The following is a 19,453-nucleotide window of genomic DNA, read 5'->3' as shown; positions in this document are numbered from 1 at the left end:
CAGAACACCTCATTGACGTGTTTCTCTCTATTTCCTATTTAGGTTTTATGACAGGCACACAAAGAAACCCTCAGATGTCACAGTATGGACCCCAACAGACAGGACCCTCCATGTCCCCTCACCCTTCTCCTGGGGGGCAGATGCATCCTGGAATGAGTAGCTTTCAGCAGAGTAACTCAAGTGGCACTTACGGTCCACAGATGAGCCAGTATGGACCCCAAGGTAAAGAAAAACATTTCCAAAATCAATTATGGTGGGTGGTAGAAATTTTAATAATGCTGGTATTTTAAATATTACTTTTGATATTTTTTAATATTTTAATATCACCATTGCATTTTAAGATTCCAGTGTTTGTTACTTGCAGTTTGCAGTTTATCTTGTGGGATTCCAGTTTTGTCTCGATTGGGACCTGCCCCCATGAGATAGATTCCTGCTCGCGGAGGCTAGCCCTGGGGGTGCTGTTGAGGTTCACAAGTTCCCTCATCATGACTGTCCAGCTCTCGGAACAAAGCCTGGAACGGATTTGTGTCTCAAAAAAGAAGTGGGGGTGGGGGGTGGGGTGGCAGCGGACACAAATGGACTCAAGCCCTGTGTGCTGTTCACACTCTGCCTGTCTGGAAAGTGATGTGGGGTTGATCTAATGCACAGTCTTCAAACTCACACACCCACACATACATAATACACATATACACGAGTACTCACGTAACATACTTACCCATATATTTATGTGCTTACACATTTGACTTCACTTTTAGCAATAGGACATTAATTCATTCTTCAGATTGTGCTGATTTAAATTAGACATTAATGCATAATTCAGAGAAACAGATCATCTGGCATGCATCCCAGAGTTTTCTCACTTCTGAGGATACAGGAACATTCTATGTGAAAATGAGTGCTCACCAGGAGAGTGTTGCTAGTGCTCCCACCCGTGGACCTAGCAAGGCCTGCCCATGAGAAACCTGGTGTCCAAGCTGGGCCAGTGGTGAGGCCTGTGCACCGTGCCAATCACCAAGGAGACACCTGTGATCCCCCAGCAAGTGTCCAGAGCCCAGCACCTCCACGCCCTCTTCCTTGTCCTGTCTGAGGAAATCTATAATCTTTCTGTTGATAGTGCTTTAGAATTAAGAAAGTATATTCTCAGTGGACCTCTGTGCTTCTAAGTAATTCCATCTTGGAGCCTTTCATGTGCTCATAATATAGGAGTGAGCCTCGGACTCTCCAGTGCATCTCCTCTAAGCCTTTCGCTTGCACTGTAGTTGCTGAGAGCAGGAAAGATCTGTCTATGGAATGAATGTCCTTTTTAAATCAGCCATTCCGTTTTCTGGACTCAGTTGAATTTGATGATTCTTCATATCAGAGCTCTGACCCTGGGAGAACTTGCCTGCAAACTGCCGTGTGTCCTTGGGACGCTGCTTACTCTCTGTGAATCACAGTCCCCTAGAAATGAGAAAATGGGTTATGTAGCCTGGGAAATTGCTTCCAATTCCAGTGTTCCATGAGCCTAAATTTTGTTTCAGTTCCAGGGCTTTTATATTACCACCGCCAAATCCTCCCATAATAGTGTGGTGGTGTGTGGGCGTGTGGGGCGTGAATGCCGATGTGAGCTGCGAGCCGAGACCGTTTCGGACGAGGACAGCGCTTTCCACACACAGCACTTCCCTCATGGGCGCCTTCCTCTGTGTGCCCCTGTCCTTTCTCGTCTCCCACGTGGTTCCCCACACCAGCGTTGGCTCTGAAGTGTGCTTCCCCAGGGCCCGCATGTGTGATCGCTGTCGCCAGTCCTGGCTCTGCCTGGGCAAACAGCACTGGCACGGGCTTCACTTGGTGGACTGGTCATCAGGAATGCTCCTCCCTACACAAATCTTATTAATCCTTTTAAACAGAGACCCAAGATGAAGTTTGTTTTTGTCCTGCTTTGCGTCACTAAATGTACAGATAGTAAAATGTTCGGTTTGCATCATCTTCTTACAAGATTTAACATCTCTGGGAAGACAAGTCATTAGCTTCCCTAGTGTGTTCCTAACTCCATGGCTCTCCTGGGATTACTCATTCAAGAGACCTCAGGGAAATATGTCCTGCAAACTGTTTGATTGTCAGGAGCAACATCTCCAAAATCATTACAAGTTAAAAGAAGCAGCATTTGTTAAAAGGCATTTTGTTGTACATGCTGGCCCTGTTCTGAGGGTTCACCTTCATTTGTGCTGAGGGCAGGTATGGGTACGACTCTACACCCCGAGGGAAAGACCCAGGTCGAGCTGTTGAAAGAGACACAGTGGCTGATTCAGCCCGTGCCCACCAGCCCCTTCTCTTACTGTCTGGGAAGCCTTTGAGGAAATTTACAGCTGAGAAGACCAAATCCTTGAGAAGTCAAGCCACTTACCCACAATTCCACAGCAAGGCCAGGGTTCCACTGGGAGACAGTACCGCAGACGCCACCCGGGCTCACTGGCCGCACATTCCCAGAACTCCCTTGCTCTAAGAAAATACGAATAAACCTACCTACTCGCCTCCAAGGAGTAAGGAATGCCAGCATGGAAATACACCAAAAGGAGTTAGGAAAAAATGCCCTCCAATTAAAGTAAGGGAGAAACATGAGGAATGTATATTAACTGCAGCATCTGAATTATTAAATAAACAAATAAGATGAAACACCTAAATGTGTGAAAATATTTAATTACAAGGTATTTATGAAAGCACTTTCCTGCCTTCAAGCAAGCACATGTAATGATTTTCCTAACAAAGCGTTTGCCAGTGTTGTGGGTATTTGGCATTCCTAAATAGAAAGAAATTATGTAATTAACATTAATTATGCATAGTAAATTTGGGGGAAAAACATAAAATCACTTCAAGTTTCATAGCCTTTTTATTTTCAGGGGACAAAGATTTTGTTTTATTCCTGTATATTCTAGAAAAGCATCTATCACACTGATTATCTACAAATACCTTTTTTGTCATAATTTTTTTTAAAGTTAAGCTACAACTAAGCACTTTAGGCAATTAGCAATAATTCCAAGTCTAGACTCCCAGCAATTATCACTCGCTTGTATAATGGCATCTGGGAGTCTGAACAGGACACTGGAATACAGCTGTGCAGGTAGGTTGTACACTGGCGCGGTCCTCATTTTTGTAGTGTATGTCTTGGGAAAACAGGACTTGCAAGGAGTTAAGTCTGTAGAGCCTTATATTTTTCAATTACTTTGGTAAAGATGTGTTTTAGGTTTCGATTTTTGCTCTGAATTAGATGCCATTTGAAATCTTCTTCCTTTTCCCTTCATTTCTTATAAATTCAGCAAAGGCAAACTTCAAATGATATTCAGTTGAAGTGAATGCAATTCCAAAATAGTGACTTAGAGAGAGAGTAATAATCTTGCAACTCTGAGTTCCAGAGGAACAGGTATGAATGTCAAAACTTGTCAGCTACTTGAAAGTGTCTGTGGATGCCTGTGTCACCGTGACCCAGGATTTTCCGCTCCACTCTCTTAAGCCCAAATCTCAGGCCTACGACTGATTCGAGCTAAACGCCGCCTGCACTCACCGGAGAAGCGCACTGCCTAGCTGATGAGGATGCGGGAGACCCCTGAGGCTCCTTCTGGCTTTCTGTGCAGGCTGCTCCACTTCATGTTGCTCATTTTCTTCTTAAAACAGGTGTAATGCACTTGATAGAATTACAGGTTGCTGATACAGTACTGTTATTTTATGTCTGACAATGTGAAGCAAAAGGACTAATTCTATAGTTTGTTCTTTTATTAAAAGAATATTCTAAATCTGTCTCAATATTAGAAAAAGTCAAATAGATCATTTTATAGCCAAAAGTAAGTTAATACAAGCAGGGTTTTGGTTTTTTTTGATGCTCAAATTTAACCTTCAAATTAGAAGGTTTAAGACTGAGCTTTTCTTAGACTGATTATCATCATTTTATCAAAAGCCTTGAATTAGGGGGAAATTTTAAATTATAGCACAGATCAACTTAAAATTTAAAAAATACAAAGCAACTTTAGTTCTGACTAATGTAGAGCTAATGATACTCGGCATTAAAGTCAGGACGCGGAGCAGTGCCTTCCATCCCCTGCCTGGCTGAGTGTGTTGGGGCAATGGGTTTATGCTACAGCCGGCCTCAGTCAGCTCCGCTTGGTCAGCCCTGGACATGGTCAGCTTATGGACATGCAGCCGTGCTTGATAATCCAGCAAGAGACCATTCCCTGGGCTGTGTAGTCCATCGTATGTTTGCAAGGAAATTGTCTCTTAAGTCAGATTGCACAAATCTCCAAGAAGAGTCCCAGGCAGCCTTTCAGGAATTAGTTCAGACAGCAGTCAGAAGTGGTAGATGAAGCCTGTCCCTGAGCGGATCCCCTGCCTGCCTTCAGTGGATGCTCTCGGACTGCCACCTCTAGCCCAGCCCCTCGGAGCCCCGAGTGGATGCAGGAGTCCCTACTGTGTGCGCTAGTGTGAGTCTCCAACTCTCGACTTAGTATTTACCACAAAGGCTGTTTTTGTTTTGTTTCATTTTTTTGTTTTTTGTCGGTCATGGGACTTGAACTCTGGGCCTGGGTGCTGTCCCTCAGCTCTTCAGCTCAAGGCTAGTGCTCTACCACTTGAGCCACAGCATCGCTTCTGGTTTTTCTATTGGTTTATTGGAGTCTCTCAGACTTTGCTACCCAAACTGGCTTTGAACTGTGATCCTCAGATCTCAGCCTCCCAAGTAGCTAGGATTATAAACATGAGCCACTGGCACCCTGCAGCTATATTCTTTTAAGACAAATTGACTTTCACCTGAGGGTCATACTTCCTACATTGTTTGTTATTCTTTTTGGGGGGGAGGGCTAGTCCGGGGAGAATGCCGATCTTGGGGATTGAACCAGGGTCTGGGCGCTGTCCTTGAGCTTTTGTTTTGCTCAAGACTAGCACTTGAGCCATAGCTCCACTTCTGGCTCTTTTGGCGATTAATTGGAGATTAGAGTCTCACAGACTTTCCTGCCAGGGCTGGCTTCAAACCATAATCCTCAGATCTCAGCCTCCTGAGTAGCTAGGATTACAGGCGTGAGCCACCAGCACCAAAGTCTACACAGTCTTTGTAATATCATTGTTTACTCTTTTTTTTTTATACTTTCCTCTGTTTGAAGACTAAATTTTGGTGTCTGTTTATCATGAAAATAAAGTTCCTAATATAATACAATACAGTAACATGAAGATAATTTTCACTTATTAAAAACTTGTTAGTATAGTTTTGTCCTTCCATGACAGATTCTACCCATGCATTTTTAGTTGTCCAGTAATAATCATGGTTATGGAAATATTTGTCCCCACCGCAGCCTCATTAGAACGACCATCTTTTATTAAAGGAGAGTGCTCTAGTGACAAGTAGCTTGTGAAGGCTGTCTACACAGTGGTAGATACTGGCATCTGGTTGTGCCCTCCACGGGATACATCCAGTCTTGCCTTCGTGTCATTTCTGTTCTCCTGGGGGAAGCAGCAGCATAACAGCTCCCTTTCCTGCCCACCAGTCTGTAGATTGTCTTGGCTTCACAATTCTCATCACCATGTAACAGTGTCTGTATTTCTGTATTTGCCTGTCCTTGACGTCAGAATGCAAGCTCTCCATTGTTTACTGCTGTATGCCTAGCACTTAGCACCGAGCCTGGCATATAAGAGGCTCTTACTAGTGACTGTTGAGTGGCGACTGCTAGAACACAGAATCCAGGGGCACTGCCTGTTTTCCTGCCCCACCTCCATGTCTGACTGGAACATAATCCAGTGCCTAAGAGTAATTTAAAATGCATGAGTCTGCTCTTGGTGCAGGGGATGGGGCAGGGGGAGGGCAAAGCTGATTTTTGCCTTCCAAAAATGAAACATAAAGTGATACCATAAGGCAAAATAACATACGTATCAAAAATTATGTAATACGCTTATTTTTACAGTTCCAAGAATTTTTAAATCATGATAACCTTAAAAAAATGTGGTTTCTTCATCCATTCAAAAATCTCTTTTTTCCCCACAAGTAGATTTGATATAACTAGGGATGAGTTAGCTTTTACTTTTGAACCTGTATTTGTTGTCTTCTTAACTATTTGATCCCTGGCTATAGGATTGTGTATAGAAAAGTAACCAGCAAATAAATACATGAAAAGTACTAATTGTGTCATGAAGGAAATGGAAATTAGAGCCAAGTGGTTTCTGCCACATACCCATTAGGACTACTTTTTTAAAACTTCTTTGCCAGTTGGAATCGTCAGTTACTGGCTGTGGTATCAAGAGTTCACACTGTTTGGTGTGAATGTGTAGAATCTCCCAGCCACCATGTGGCAGCTCATCAAGCATGCACGCGCTGACCAGCGATCTCAGTGCTAAGTCTCTCCAGGAGAAATGAAGCACATACCTGAACAACTTCTGCAAAGGTGCCAAACTACAAAGTGTTCACAGAGTGGATGCTATAGGTCAATAAGAGGGAAAGTGCTGATGCAGCTGGACGAGCTCACAGTGTGTTGAATTCATAAACACTAACTGATACTAACTGAAAGAAGCCAGACACCAAAGGCAGACTGTGTGTGCAGCTTTGGGTGTGGTGGATGTGGACCGATACTCCTACCAAAGGGGGTAGTAGAGTATTCTCTATCTTAATTGTGCCACAGGCTACAGGCTTGTGTCTGCTTGTTATTGTTTGTAACATGTATCTCAATAGTATGACTTCATCCCTTATGGACTGCAATAAAAAATACTGAACATGGTGAGCTAAACAAGAGGCTAAATGTGGCCAGGTATGGTAGCGCACTCCTGTAATGATAGCACTCACAACAAGGTAGAGGTAGGAGAAGCACAACTTTGGCAGTCAGACTGGGCTACCTAGTGAGACCCTGCCTCGTGTCTGTGGGCTAAGGTTGGAACTCAGGGGTGGAGCCCTAGCCTAGCACGTGGGGAAACCCTGAGTCTGATCCCCAGCGTTGAAGGGAAAGAAAGGTAAATCCACGTTTAGCCTTGACTCATAAGCACATTTATCATAGTGTGCAACTATTTAGGGGTGTGTTTTCCACCCAGAGTCTCATATAAAGTGTGCCAACTAGAATGAGGAACTTGAATCATCACAGTCCTAAAACTGAGTGAACCCCGGAGTATTGATCACAACTACCAAATTTATGTGTTATATAATCAAATGTAAAATTATTTGTGATCCTGCTAGAATAATGGTAGTGACTTGCATAGCCCGGCCCTGCTTCCTCTATCTGGTGCTTGATTATAACTCCTCAAAGGTTGGAATCTGAATTCATTTGTGACCAATTTTCCAAAGCTGGCATGCCAAGATGAACCCATTTGAAATCGGTGGGCTCTCAGACTTGGCCACAGGACCAGTCCAGCTGAGGTGGGCCGGCCCCACATCTGCCTGCATTGTGCCTAATGCTGCTTCCATCTGCTTTCTGTCAGAGCTAGTGCCAACAAATTACTAATCTATTAGAGAAACATGGGAAGAAGATCGCACTTCTCACTCCAGCTTCCTCTCCTGTTTGGCCTGGTGTACATATTTGGTTTCTCCTCGTGTTGGGAGGGTGCTACACTGGCTTCTCCTTTCTTGCTCTCCACGTCACATCTTTGAAGCAGTGGGGAAGGTTGAACACGGCTGCGCTGCTTGGCGCTGAGGGCTGCAGCCGTTACTCATGGGCAGTGCCCCGGCACCCTCTGGTCTCCCTCCCTGCTCCCCATGTGACAGCACCCCACAATGGCCATGCCGCCGGAGTGATGAGAGCCATTTGTTTTCATCCAAACATGTGAATTTGAAGTTTCAAGGAAAAGAAGAGAGCCCTGCATTACTTTTCCCTCTGTAATTGAACACTTTATCCTGGGCATGTGATAACAAGCAACCCCAAAGCGATGGAAGAAAAATAGACTCGGAGCCTAGGGCTGACTGTCCTTGCAAGCGCAAGCCGGCAGACCCACGCTATATTCCCACTTGGTATCTCCATGCCTACCCCTGTAGCCAGCTCGCTTCCTCCCTGCAGGGAGCCCAGCGCTGGCTGCTTATCCCTAAAGGAATGTGAAGCTGCAGGGGGCTGCAGGCCAGAGGTTTGGTCATTGTCATAAAGATCCAGCCATGACCCGAGGTGTGAGAGTTAAGCCACATCATTGCCTCCATCCCAGCCACAAGCAGACCTTGCAAGGCCTGACACCTTCTCCCCCCAAGAAAGCCGTGCTACCATGCCATTTTATTCCTGTCCATATGGTTTCACTGACGGAAAGAAGGCTTTTACCCGAGTCACCTGTGGAACGGCAGGGAAGGATGGAAAGTTAGCCCTCGAGTGCTAGCGTGAATTGGCGAATTAATCATCATTCAAACCATGTATGAGTATATTTATTTCAAGAAAAGCAAGAGCCAATGTGGAGCACTTTATTTCATGGGTGCCAAGAGAGGCGGTCCTCCCGCCCGGCTCCCATCCACCCTACCACCACCCAGGGCTGTAGCAGCCCCTTCCCACCCAGAGAACGCGGCTAGCAGCCAGCAGGGATGGAGAATTTCAGGCCTTCTCTAGGAACTTGGCAACTGAGGAGCACCTATGCTGTTTTGCTCCTTTTACTTGAGTTTGGTTGTTTCGGCACAGTCTGCACAAGCTCTTGAAGCTGCCCGCCAGCCTGATCATGTGACCTGAAGCGCCCAGCACCTCGGCGAGGCTCCTCTCCACCCCTCTCCCCTGCCTGGCGCCTTTCTGTCTCGTTCCGCGCCTCAGGTCTGCCACTACCTTACCAAGAATCCCAAGCCTTCCACGTTACGTTTGGATCCAAGATGCTGCTGACTTGCATCAGGCGCCCTTTCTATTGCTAGTGAAGTCCTTCGTTAGCGTGTCCCAGGATTGTTCTATATCAGGGGCCACAATTCTGGCCTACCTTAGCACATCGCCTGTGCGTCCAAACACACTTCTGTTGAAGCCCTCCCGCCGGTGGCTGTGGCTCCTTTGGGGCTATAGAGGGTAGACTCCCACAAAGCCTGAAGTATTTCCTCTCTGGTCCTTAGCAGGAAAAGTGCCACCCTACTGTGCGCCTGAACTCAGCGTAAACAGTGGGGTGAACATCACAGAAAGCTCACGTGATGCGCCCAGCAGAGCAAGCGCCCCGCGAGTGGGAAGGTGTTGAATGTCTTGCAGATGTATAGTGACAGGACAAACTGTTTTTACAGTCACCATAGCATTGTTGTATAAGCATGTGACTCCTTAAGCGCCGAAGAGACCACCTGTGCAGGAGCGCGGCGGCATGCTCCACTGCGAGCAGCGATGTGAGCCGCGTGCTCCACTGCAAGTGGCACGCTCCACTGTGAGCGGCGCGTGCAGCCTCCAGCACCAGGACCCAGCCTCCAGCCATTTGGGGCATTTTCCTAAACATCCCTGAGCCTCAGGCCCTCATCTCCAACACGAGGGCTTCGTGTAGTCTGGGCTTCATGTCAGGAGGCAGTAAGTTAGAAGGCACTTAGGGCTACGACAGTACCGCTGAGGTTTCTGCTTCTTTTTTATGGTTGTTATTCCATCACTGATTCTACTGGAAACCCTTCTTCCCTTCTTGGTGAACCCCACACTTAGAAGCCTGGTCCTCAAGGACCTGTCGGTCTGACTACTTTGGCTTGACTCCCCTGCCTGCCTCCTGCCCCGAGTGGATGCCTCAAATGCTGTCTTGTCGCCTGGGCCCAGAGCCTCACTTCTCCTCTGCCCTGCTCATCACCCAGCAGCGAATCAAATCCCCGCCACCGATTACATGCAAGCACTTTGCACAGGAGTGTCCTTCAGTCCTGACGAAGTGCGCGCCACAGGACTGTTGTACAGAGAGGAAGGGACGAGAGCAAGTTTCCTAAGGGGACACGGCTGGCGGGACGGCTCTCCTCCCTCCTGAGGCCTGGCCAGCACAGGGCCTGACCCCTTCATCAGAGAAATGTGTACTGCACCCCACTGTAGAGAGCCCCCCCAGCACACACATGCGTGTTTGTGCACACACAGGGCCACTGTGGGCTCTCCAGTACCCGGGAAAAGTGCATTTAGCCGTGTCCCTGTGCCTAGACCCGCTCGGCATAGGATGAGTGGGTGCTGGTCAGATGAGTGAGGGTCTTCCACAAAGTAGGTAGGGCTGACTAAGAAGCACTAATCTTACGTGTATTTTACTTCATCTTTTATTGGTTAAATGCTTGGGTTCAAATCAGTTTGCTTGAGCATCACTTCTAGCCTGTTGGCTCTCGCAGTTTACCTCCCTTGTCGATGGTGGTGCCTATGGCTCATTTAGCTGCTGGAAGAAATGAACAAATTCATCTGGGCACAGCTGGAGGCCTTGCCAATGCCCCTCAGTCCTGAGTGGGCAGCCCCGGCTAGGGAGGGGGAGGTGCAGCAGTGGCTCCTGGCTCCTCCTCCCAGCCTCCAACTCTGCCTGCCTCCCCTTTGCACAGTGTTACACTAGCACTGGGAATCATGAAGCATGACACCAAACAGAAACCCGCCACCCTGGTACTCAAGCAAGAGGGTACAAGGGTTGGACCCACATTATAGAACAAACCAGGTTAGGCCAACTGTAGTCCACATGACCCCTTCACGTAGAGCATAGGATTATGTTGACCCTACAATATCTGTCCTCAGTTCAAGTGGCATGGTAGGGCAGTCTTGATAGCTCTCACTCAAAGTCAGAGTTGAAAAAATGATTTTAGCTAACCTGTAAGAATGTTAAGTGTTGGTCACATTGAAGTGGACCCAGTCTTAAAGTGGCCTGAATTTTGCCTCAGTGTTGCAGGGCTCCAGCGGGGCCTCTGTCATTAAGCTTACTCGGTAGGCATCTTGGGGACATGCAGAGGTAGCATGTTGGTGGCCTGGCAGCCCCATGGGCACCGACAGGAAGGGCGAATAGGGATGATGATCGGTACCGTGGCCAGCATGTTACTACACAGAACGTTTTCCCAGGAAATGTTTTTGCAAGTGTAAAGATTGAAAAAAAGGCTTTAATTTGTGTTTGCTTTTTGTTTAGGTAACTACTCCAGACCCCCAACGTATACTGGGGTGCCCAGTGCAAGCTACAGCGGCCCAGGGCCCGGTATGGGTATCAGTGCCAACAACCAGATGCATGGACAAGGGCCAAACCAGCCATGTGGTGCTATGCCCCTGGGACGCATGCCGTCAGCTGCGATGCAGAGCAGACCATTTCCTGGAAACATGAGCAGCGTGACCCCCAGTTCTCCGGGCATGTCTCAGCAGGGAGGGCCAGGAATGGGGCCGCCGATGCCCACGGTGAACCGTAAGGCCCAGGAGGCGGCTGCAGCCGTGATGCAGGCTGCAGCAAACTCAGCACAAAGCAGGTATGCACGAGGCCAGTGCGCCGAGGTGTTGGGTGTTGGTGTGGGACCACGTAGCAAGCGCAGGCTCATCCAGCTTCCCCGGAGAACCCGAGAGCAGGATGGGCTTCCGCTTGGCTGGCCTTTTCCCATAGAGTGTATATGCTAGAACCGAAGGTCGGGAAAGTGACAGGTCCTGTTGTAGGACCCACTGAGGGCAGGCACATCAGCCCTCAGAGGAAGCGTGACCCATCTGTGCGCAGCCCCGTCCCTAGCAAGCCAGACCCTCTCCCAAGAAAGTGTCTGCTGTTTCACTTAAAACCTAAAACACTAAAAAGATTCCCAGTTTTTAATCCCACCGTAAGAGTCTTGATTAACTAGAAATGTGATGTGTGTGTGTGTGTGTGTGTATCGTACATTGTTCTAAATGTGTATGTGTGTGGCATTTTATGTTTTTCTGTTTTCTGGCCATATCTTTGTCTAAACCAAAATGTGATTGTTGAAGTAAAAATAGTAGCAAGTGTACATTTAAAAGAAGAAGATGTAAATATTTCTTTAAGCACATCAGAAGATAGGTAGTTCCGTGGTATCTTCAAAAACAAGGTTGTGACTTTTGTCTGAGAGAAATTAAGACCAGTGTGTGCCTAGGTTGGGGAGGGGTGGGAGGAAGGTTTAATGTGTCCCTTTGTCCATTCTCCATTGAAGCTACCATTTGGGGAAGGTGGAGACCCCTCAGACTTGTTGTTTGTAGCAAATAATGATAAATTTCCCTTGATAACATGGAAAGTCACCACTGCTTCTCTCTGTCCTGCCTGCATTGCGATCTCTTGAAATCTCCTTCCTGAAGAGAGCATGGTCTCCAGGCCGCAGGGGTGGGTGGCCGTGGGGGGTGGGGGGAGGGGAATAAACTTCTCTGTGACATTGGACCTGCTGGTCCAGTTGAAGTTTTCGTGTAGGTTTGAATGAATTGTTCACTGTTGAAACTCATAACACCGGAGTTCTTTCCCTCTGTACAGTAGAAAGTTGAGGCCTCTGCTGGCGAGCTGAGAGAAAGCTCACCTCAGAGATTTCATTAGGGTGGAATTCTGTGTGATAAAAGTCTCCTGAATCAATTTGTCATCTTACAGAAGTTGGTGTATAACACACATCCATGATTTTACTTGATTTCAAATCAGCCGCCCACTTCAAGCCTTACCTTCAGATACTACTTAGCTTGGCTCTTCATGAGTTTAAGTGGGGTAGTTTATTTTATTTTTTTATTTTTCCCAGGTCAAAGCTATCCTTCAAATTTATAAACTAATACCACATCTGAGGACTGCACCTCTCTCATCTGCTGCATCTCCCGCCTTTGTTTTAATGGTGTTTGAGCCTTCCCTTCCCTCAGGAGCTGCCTGGTCTAGATTATTCTGCATCTTTTCCCCCATGGTGACCCCCCCCACACACACACACCTACATGTGGCAGTGTGTGTGGACAGGGGTTCAACCTTGCACTTCAGAACCAACTCAGAGAGGCTAGCACCCCAACTCCGGCAGCTCCCAGGCTTCTGTGATGCACCAGGCTGAGGAGGCCGGTAGGTTGCAAACACCCCGGGGCTCACTGCGGGGCCTGGGTGTTTCTTTTTAAACTGTAAGCCAGCATGACCTCTGGCTATGGAAGGAACCCCAAATTAAGACCATGAAAGACCTCAGAGGAAACCATCCCAGGGGTCGTCCTGTCCTTCCCAATGTGTCTTGTGTTTCTTCCACACCCTCCTGTGGCACTTTGGTAGGAACCTGCGTCCTGTCCTGTGGGATTTATCTGCATGACTTTTGACGTGACTGCTTTCCTTCATGCCTCAGAAGGAAGAGATCATTTTTATGACCCTTAAAAAAAAAAAACAATTCAGCTACCATGACGGCCACCCTTGGGGCGTAGGAGAGATTTCATAATACCACTGAGCTTGTGCCAAAGTAGGCTACCATTTCCTCCAAGAGGATTCAAATGGTGAAGCCACAGGGGAACGAAAAAGATCCAAGACAGACATTCTACCTCAACAGGTGTAATCATATTATCGTCAATACAGGAATTACATACAGCAACAAAAGGTACCTCTGTCCTGCCACAAAAGCAATATAACATCAGGCACGGTAGCCATGTTTGGATTAATGAATTTGGTGTTGTTATTGAATGTTACTGTGCCTAGCAGGTGGTTCCGGGTCAGACACACCTCTGGGTAATGCAGAACAGGCGCTGTCAGTTCACTTCGTTCAACAGCAAAGTTTCCAGAACTGTGTTTTCACTCCGTTATGCATGCGTAGCACAGACAGCTTTTAATAGTTTGGATTCATTATACATTTATTTAGTCAGCAGGAACAAATGATCATTTTGTAATTGAGAAATTCTGTAAACATGGTCGTAAAAAGGGGCCAACAAATACCAGATTCCATAAACATAACCCTCAACATGCACGACAGCCGAGAGAGAGGGGGCATTCCTGGGGCACTGGCCTTTCCTCTCCTGCACCTCCCCTGCCGCCTCAAGGTCACTCATGAGTCATAGGAAGACAGTGAGCGACAGGAAGCATTTATCATCGGCCGCTGAGCCACGGGTCCTGTCCTTTACCAGCTCAGGAGTGCTGTTTAGACCCACCAAGCGAGTTTGGCGGTGCCTTGCCAAGCCACATTAAGCAGCTGTGTAAAATGAATTTAAATGGCATGCATCAGAGGAAACTCTCTTCCACTGGGGCAGAAAATCAATGTTAGCTAACCAGCACGAGAGGATCAAATCTGTGTTTCAGCCAGCAGCATACAGATAGCTTCCTCAGGCCCTGACACCTCCTTGTTAATTAAAAATAAGAAAGAAGATATGTTGGAGATATTCTGTGTAGCTCTTACCTAGGGCCCTCTGCAAAGACCTGTCTTGGCAGCCCTGCCATGCCTGTTGGCTGTGGATTTTGCTTTCCATATTTACACTATTCTTTCTAAAAAAGAAAGCAAAGCAAGATTTCTGTGTTAAATCTTCCTTCTGTTCCCCTTTGCAATCAATGGGCCTGTTGTGCCTTTGTAGAAGTACAGACTCGAATATAAGAACGCATGTGCCCGTGTGCGACACGCTTCCATGTTTTGACTGAGCAATCTGATTTTCAGCCTGCTTGTGCTTTCCTTGTTTAGTAGCTCCCTGCAGCAAACTTGTGCTGTTGGTTTTGTTTTCGCTTTCTTCCCCTGCTGATGGCTCTGTTGGTGAAATTTAGGCTGGTATTTTAGAAACCAGTTTGGGAAATGGATTTACCTTTCCGGAAAAAGGGATGACTTGACCTTTCAGGAGACTCTGTAGTCACCATTTGTCATGATGGCTCTTCCCCAAGGTAGAGCCCAGAGAGCCTGTGACAGACTCTCAGAAGGACAATTGAAGATGAAGTCAGCGAGGGAGCATGGCAGAAGCAAAAGCTCGGTGGGAGGAGGGAGAGCGTGCAGTTCGATGCAGGCTTCCTCGGCTGGCTGAACGTGAGATAATCTAGCAGCCAGGAAGTGGGCTAGTTATCATTTCATTAGTTCCTGTTTCAAGAGTGCCATTGTGTATGGGGTAAAATCTGCCCAGTGCGTCGAGTGAAGTTAGAGAACATACAGGTGATTTTTCTTTTTCACCTGCTGCATAAAGGAATTTTTTGCTTCTGTTGTAAGAGGATTTACAATAGAAGTTCCTAGTTTTAGGTAAGTTAGCTTGTGTCATAGTACCCAGTCATTTAAAGTGGATGATGTTTAAGTAGTATTTGTATAGAAAATGCATTGCTGTGTTTAGTTGCAAAGCATCAGTAGTTAATATAATACTATTTTGAAGATGTGAAAAAATAGAATTAGAAATATTACTTGACCTTACTGGAAGCCCGGTTGTTGTGACTGGCATAGCATCCGGTTGGGGGACTTGGACCCATTGTCTGGACATAGGAAAGCCACAGGCTGCTGGCAGTTTGGGGGAAATCGTGGCCTCCTGCCTCTGGAAGATGTGTGGATTTGGAACCCGTGAAGCAACCTCTAGATATTGAGATTATTCTAATGACTAATGATTATTCAATGCGTTGCTTGTAACCTGGATGCTCAGGGCACCTGCACACATAAAATAACTTTCCCTTGGTCCTACAGTAAACTCTGCATCTGTTCTTCAGTTCTAGGTAGGACCTGCTAGTGTCCAACAGTCACCATATCCACTAAATAAAGTCTGTGGATGCGAATAGTTCAGATTTTCTCTTGGAAATGAGTTCCAAAAAGGAAGCATGACTTCACTGAATTTACAGGTCTAGTGAGCCCTGGGTCCTTAAGCAGAGGCAAATGGTGGACAGATTGTTGTTCCTTGAAGATTTTAATTCCTTAATTCCCTAGCATCTTGCATATTGTGTCACAATACTGTGTCTGGTAAGGATCTTTAAGATCAATGTTTGATCTCAATAATGCGTTCCTTTACAGCTAGAGGGTTCGGAAGCACTGTCTGGCCTCCACAGTGGAGAATATAAGCCTTCTGAGATTACCTTCAAAGGAGGCAAGGCAAAGCAGAGGCAGGTCCCTGTCCTCCTTGTCTTGTGTGGTACTGTCCCTAAGCTAGATTGTCTTTAAAGAAGAAAAAGAGAGAAACGACACTAGTGCCCGCCTTGCTTAAAGGCTCTCTTGCTAGAAGAAACCAAGCCCCAGCACGAGTCTCAGAAGGGCCGGTTGGCTGAGCACTGGGCCTGGCAGCTTCTTCCCCTGCAAAGGACCTGGGCTCTTCACTCAGCCCAGGAAGGCCAAGAAGGGTTTTTTTTTTTTCCTTTCCCTTTTATTTCCTGTCTTTCTTTCTTTCTTTCTTTTCCTTCTTTCCTACCTTTCTACACAGGGAGTTTTCCTTCCGATGCCAGACACTTCAGGATAAATAGTAGTTATTTACCGGTACACAGATGGATTTGGTCATCTTCACCCTTTGGTGCTGTCCATATCAGTACTGCGCCTGCTTCCACACCATGGAGACACCAGAACTCTGAGGGTGCGGCTAGACCGGAGCCATCCTCACGCCGCCCCTCACTGAGTCGCCTGAGGAGTCCTGGAGCGACTCAGGGATGTCTTAGATTTGAAAACTTGATGCATAAGGAACAAACTCAATGTGAACTCTCACTACACTTGTCTAAGAGGGAATGGCTCTAGTGAGCAGCATGAATGAGAATACACTTGAGGTGTTACTAGTAAATCAGTAAATCAGAAAATACCAGAATCACCAAAATAGTCTTAAAATACTTTATTTTAGTCAAATAGAACACTTTAATATTTTTACTTTTATCTTAGACTCCTCCCCCACCCATACTGGGACTTGAACTCAGGAAGGCTTGTACTTACTCTGCTTTCTTGCTCATGGCTGGCACTCTACCACTTTAACCTTGCCTCTAGCCCAGCTTTGTGCTAGTTAGCTGGAGGTAGAGTCTCACAGACTTTTTTGGCTTTTTCTCCGGATCTCCGCCTCCTGAACAGCTAAGATTACAGGTGTGAACCACCAGCACCACCTTCTTCACCACATCTTACCAGGGGACATAAACCCTGTGAAGTGTTGACCATAAGATCTCTAAATCGCTGTCATCCTGGCTACTTGAACTTCATCTCCTTCTGCCAAAGAACAGCTGGACCCATTTAGAGACAAACACATTGGCATGGCTTTTGGATGCAGTCCCCACTCTCACCAGAGTGAATGATTTCTGTCAACAAAGGCCTGGCCCTTTGGATTTTGGACAGTTAGGTTTTAACACAATAGCTATGATTTGAAAGGTCAGGTTATTACAAGACCTAACATTTCTATAAGTAAACATTATCCTTTTCATTATAATCTAAATAAATGCTATGATTTCATTTTGAGCCTATTTTTTCCTTCAAGATTTTGAATTTGAATATTTCTATGTTTTTTTCAAGATTATGATTTCTATTAAATCTCTTAGAGTTACAAAACTATTATAGAATCTAGAAAGTATATTTATGAATCTTCAGACTTAAAAAAATTAGCAATTCTAAAAAGGCTGGGAGTTCTATTTTTTTTTAATTCTAATGAAGATCCAAGGAAATCAAAGAATGGAAAGGTCTACCCTCTATGGGTTAGAGCCGTGAAGCACCCTGATTGGGGGTGGGGGAGGGGGAGGGTGATTGTCGTCTAGTGACTGTACACACACCCTGACCCAGCCAAGCAAGCACGAGGCTGTGCACTAGTGTTTTTTTTTTTTTTGTTTGGTTTTGTTTTTGTTGGTCGTGGGGCTTGAACTCTGGGCCTGGGCCAAGGCTAACATTCTACCACTTGTTGTTTATAGGAAATAAGAGTCTCGGGGTCTTTCCTGCCCAGGCTGGCAGATCTCAGCCTCCTGAATAGCTAGGATTACAGGCGTGAGCCACTGGATGCCCAGCCTGGCACTTGTGTTTTGAACAGGTCTCTTGTGTGGCCTGGTGTAGAAAGCCATGCTGCACTGGATTGCTGCAGTGGAAGAGCTGGGGAGAAGGCAGGAAAGCCATGACCTCTTCTGTTCCCATACCCTCGGACACAGGATCCCCACCTCCTCTATCTTCTCCCATCAGTCGCTTTCCCCTCTGCGCAGCTCAGGTTCTATGCCCCTGCTTGTTGTCTAGGCCACTGGTCTTCACCTGACTTTGTGTGCTACCATCATTTCCCCCTGTGTGCTCAGTCATGCTAGACAAGCTGGATCATCTGCTCGAGAACAGACATTGCAGTCCACCCGCCCTTTGGGCTGCTGGAGAGGCTGCAGTGGCGACCTGCAGGACCTCTGGGTGATGTTGGGGTGGCAGCGTCTTCTCAGCTCGGGTCTAGTAGCCTCATCAGTGTTTAGGCTGAGGGCGGCAGGAAAAGTGTGTCAGTAATGAAGAGGATCTGCTTGCATCGTGTTAACAACCCTGGTTAGAAAGCACCATGAGTGACCTCAGACCGCAGGTGAGAGACAGTTCTTTTGACTGTTCACAGCACCGTAGTGTTACTAGGGACTGGGGTGCAGCTTCCTCGGCCTCACTCTTAACATTCGTTCTTATTTTGAATTTCACTTCTGCTATCACAGACTTTTGAAAAAACAACCAAACCTCACAGTCATAAACCCATAAGGTTCTCTCGTCTGCTTAGAGAGTGAGCCCGCTCTGGTTACCTCGATCCGGTGTAAGGCACTGGCAGGAGGAACTCCTTGCGCCTCTGATACTTTGCCAGGAGGATGGGGCAGGAGAGGACGTGAGAACTATGGTTGCTCACTCCGCCTTCCAGCACTCCTGCAGCCAGAAGGGCGCCTTTGGCTCCCAAAATGTGTAGGAATTTAGGGCTGCTGTTTTGTTGTTTTAAAATTCAACCTCATTTTTTGTTGGAACTGGTTACAAAATAATGTTGTGGCATAATATGTGAGATGGAGAATCCAGAACCTAAAGTTCATTTTTAAGCCAAATGACAGTGTGTGCATTAAATGCATACATGATACATGTTCTTAATTATCTCACTGCTAAACACTTCACCCAGATCAACATTCCAGTAAGTCCTCCCTGGGTATCAAGTTTACCCCTCCTCCCCCGTACTCCTTCCCCCCACCTGAATCTGAGGCTCCCAGAGGACCCCTGTCCTCAGCCCAGGCTGCAGCTCAGTAGGGGTTCGATCACTCCCTCACACCTGGAAAGGGATCTTAAGGAAAAAGGAATAAGAAAACTAAAAAGGAGCAATCCACCTTGTAAATGAATGGAGACTCTTAATGGTATTATGGCATCCAGGTACAACTAAGGATTCTTTCTAGTCTGGCGCCGGTGGCTCACACCTGTAATCCTAGCTACTCAGGAGGCTGAGATCTGAGGATCGAGGTTCAAAGCCAGCCCGGGCAGGAAAGTCCGTGAAACTCTTATCTCCAATAAACCACCAGAAAACTGGAAGTGGTGCTGCAAGCTGTAGAGTGCTAGCCTTGAGCTGAAGAGCTGAGGGATAGCGCTCAGGCCCAGAGTACAACAAGCCCCACAACCGACAAAAAAAAAAAAATTTTTTTAAAAAAAGGATTCTTTCTGTGGAGGAACATTATAACAACTGAATTTTCTCTCATACAATTTGGATCTTAGTTTTGCCAAACCAATTGGACGTTGCAGGATCCCAGAACCCACAAAGAGACTGCAGGCGCTGGACCCACGGCTCTGCCCAGTGGTGGTCTTGTGCTGTGCACAGAAGCA

General features: G+C 46.6%; 1 protein-coding gene across 1 annotated transcript in view; it reads left to right on the top strand.

Annotated features, from left to right (window-relative positions):
- Arid1b (AT rich interactive domain 1B (SWI1-like)) overlaps positions 1-19,453 on the top strand; it is a 285,019-nt gene that overhangs the window by 223,802 nt on the left and 41,764 nt on the right. Inside the window, exons 6-7 of the mRNA XM_013026992.1 lie at positions 43-222; positions 10,975-11,302. Coding sequence (XP_012882446.1) covers positions 43-222; positions 10,975-11,302 — 508 coding nt within the window. The remainder of the gene's footprint in view (positions 1-42; positions 223-10,974; positions 11,303-19,453) is intronic.

This window comes from Dipodomys ordii, unplaced genomic scaffold, assembly GCF_000151885.1.
Source record: "Dipodomys ordii isolate 6190 unplaced genomic scaffold, Dord_2.0 Scaffold98, whole genome shotgun sequence".
Classification (NCBI taxonomy): Eukaryota; Metazoa; Chordata; class Mammalia; order Rodentia; family Heteromyidae; genus Dipodomys; species Dipodomys ordii.
This window is presented reverse-complemented; position numbering and strand designations above follow the sequence as displayed.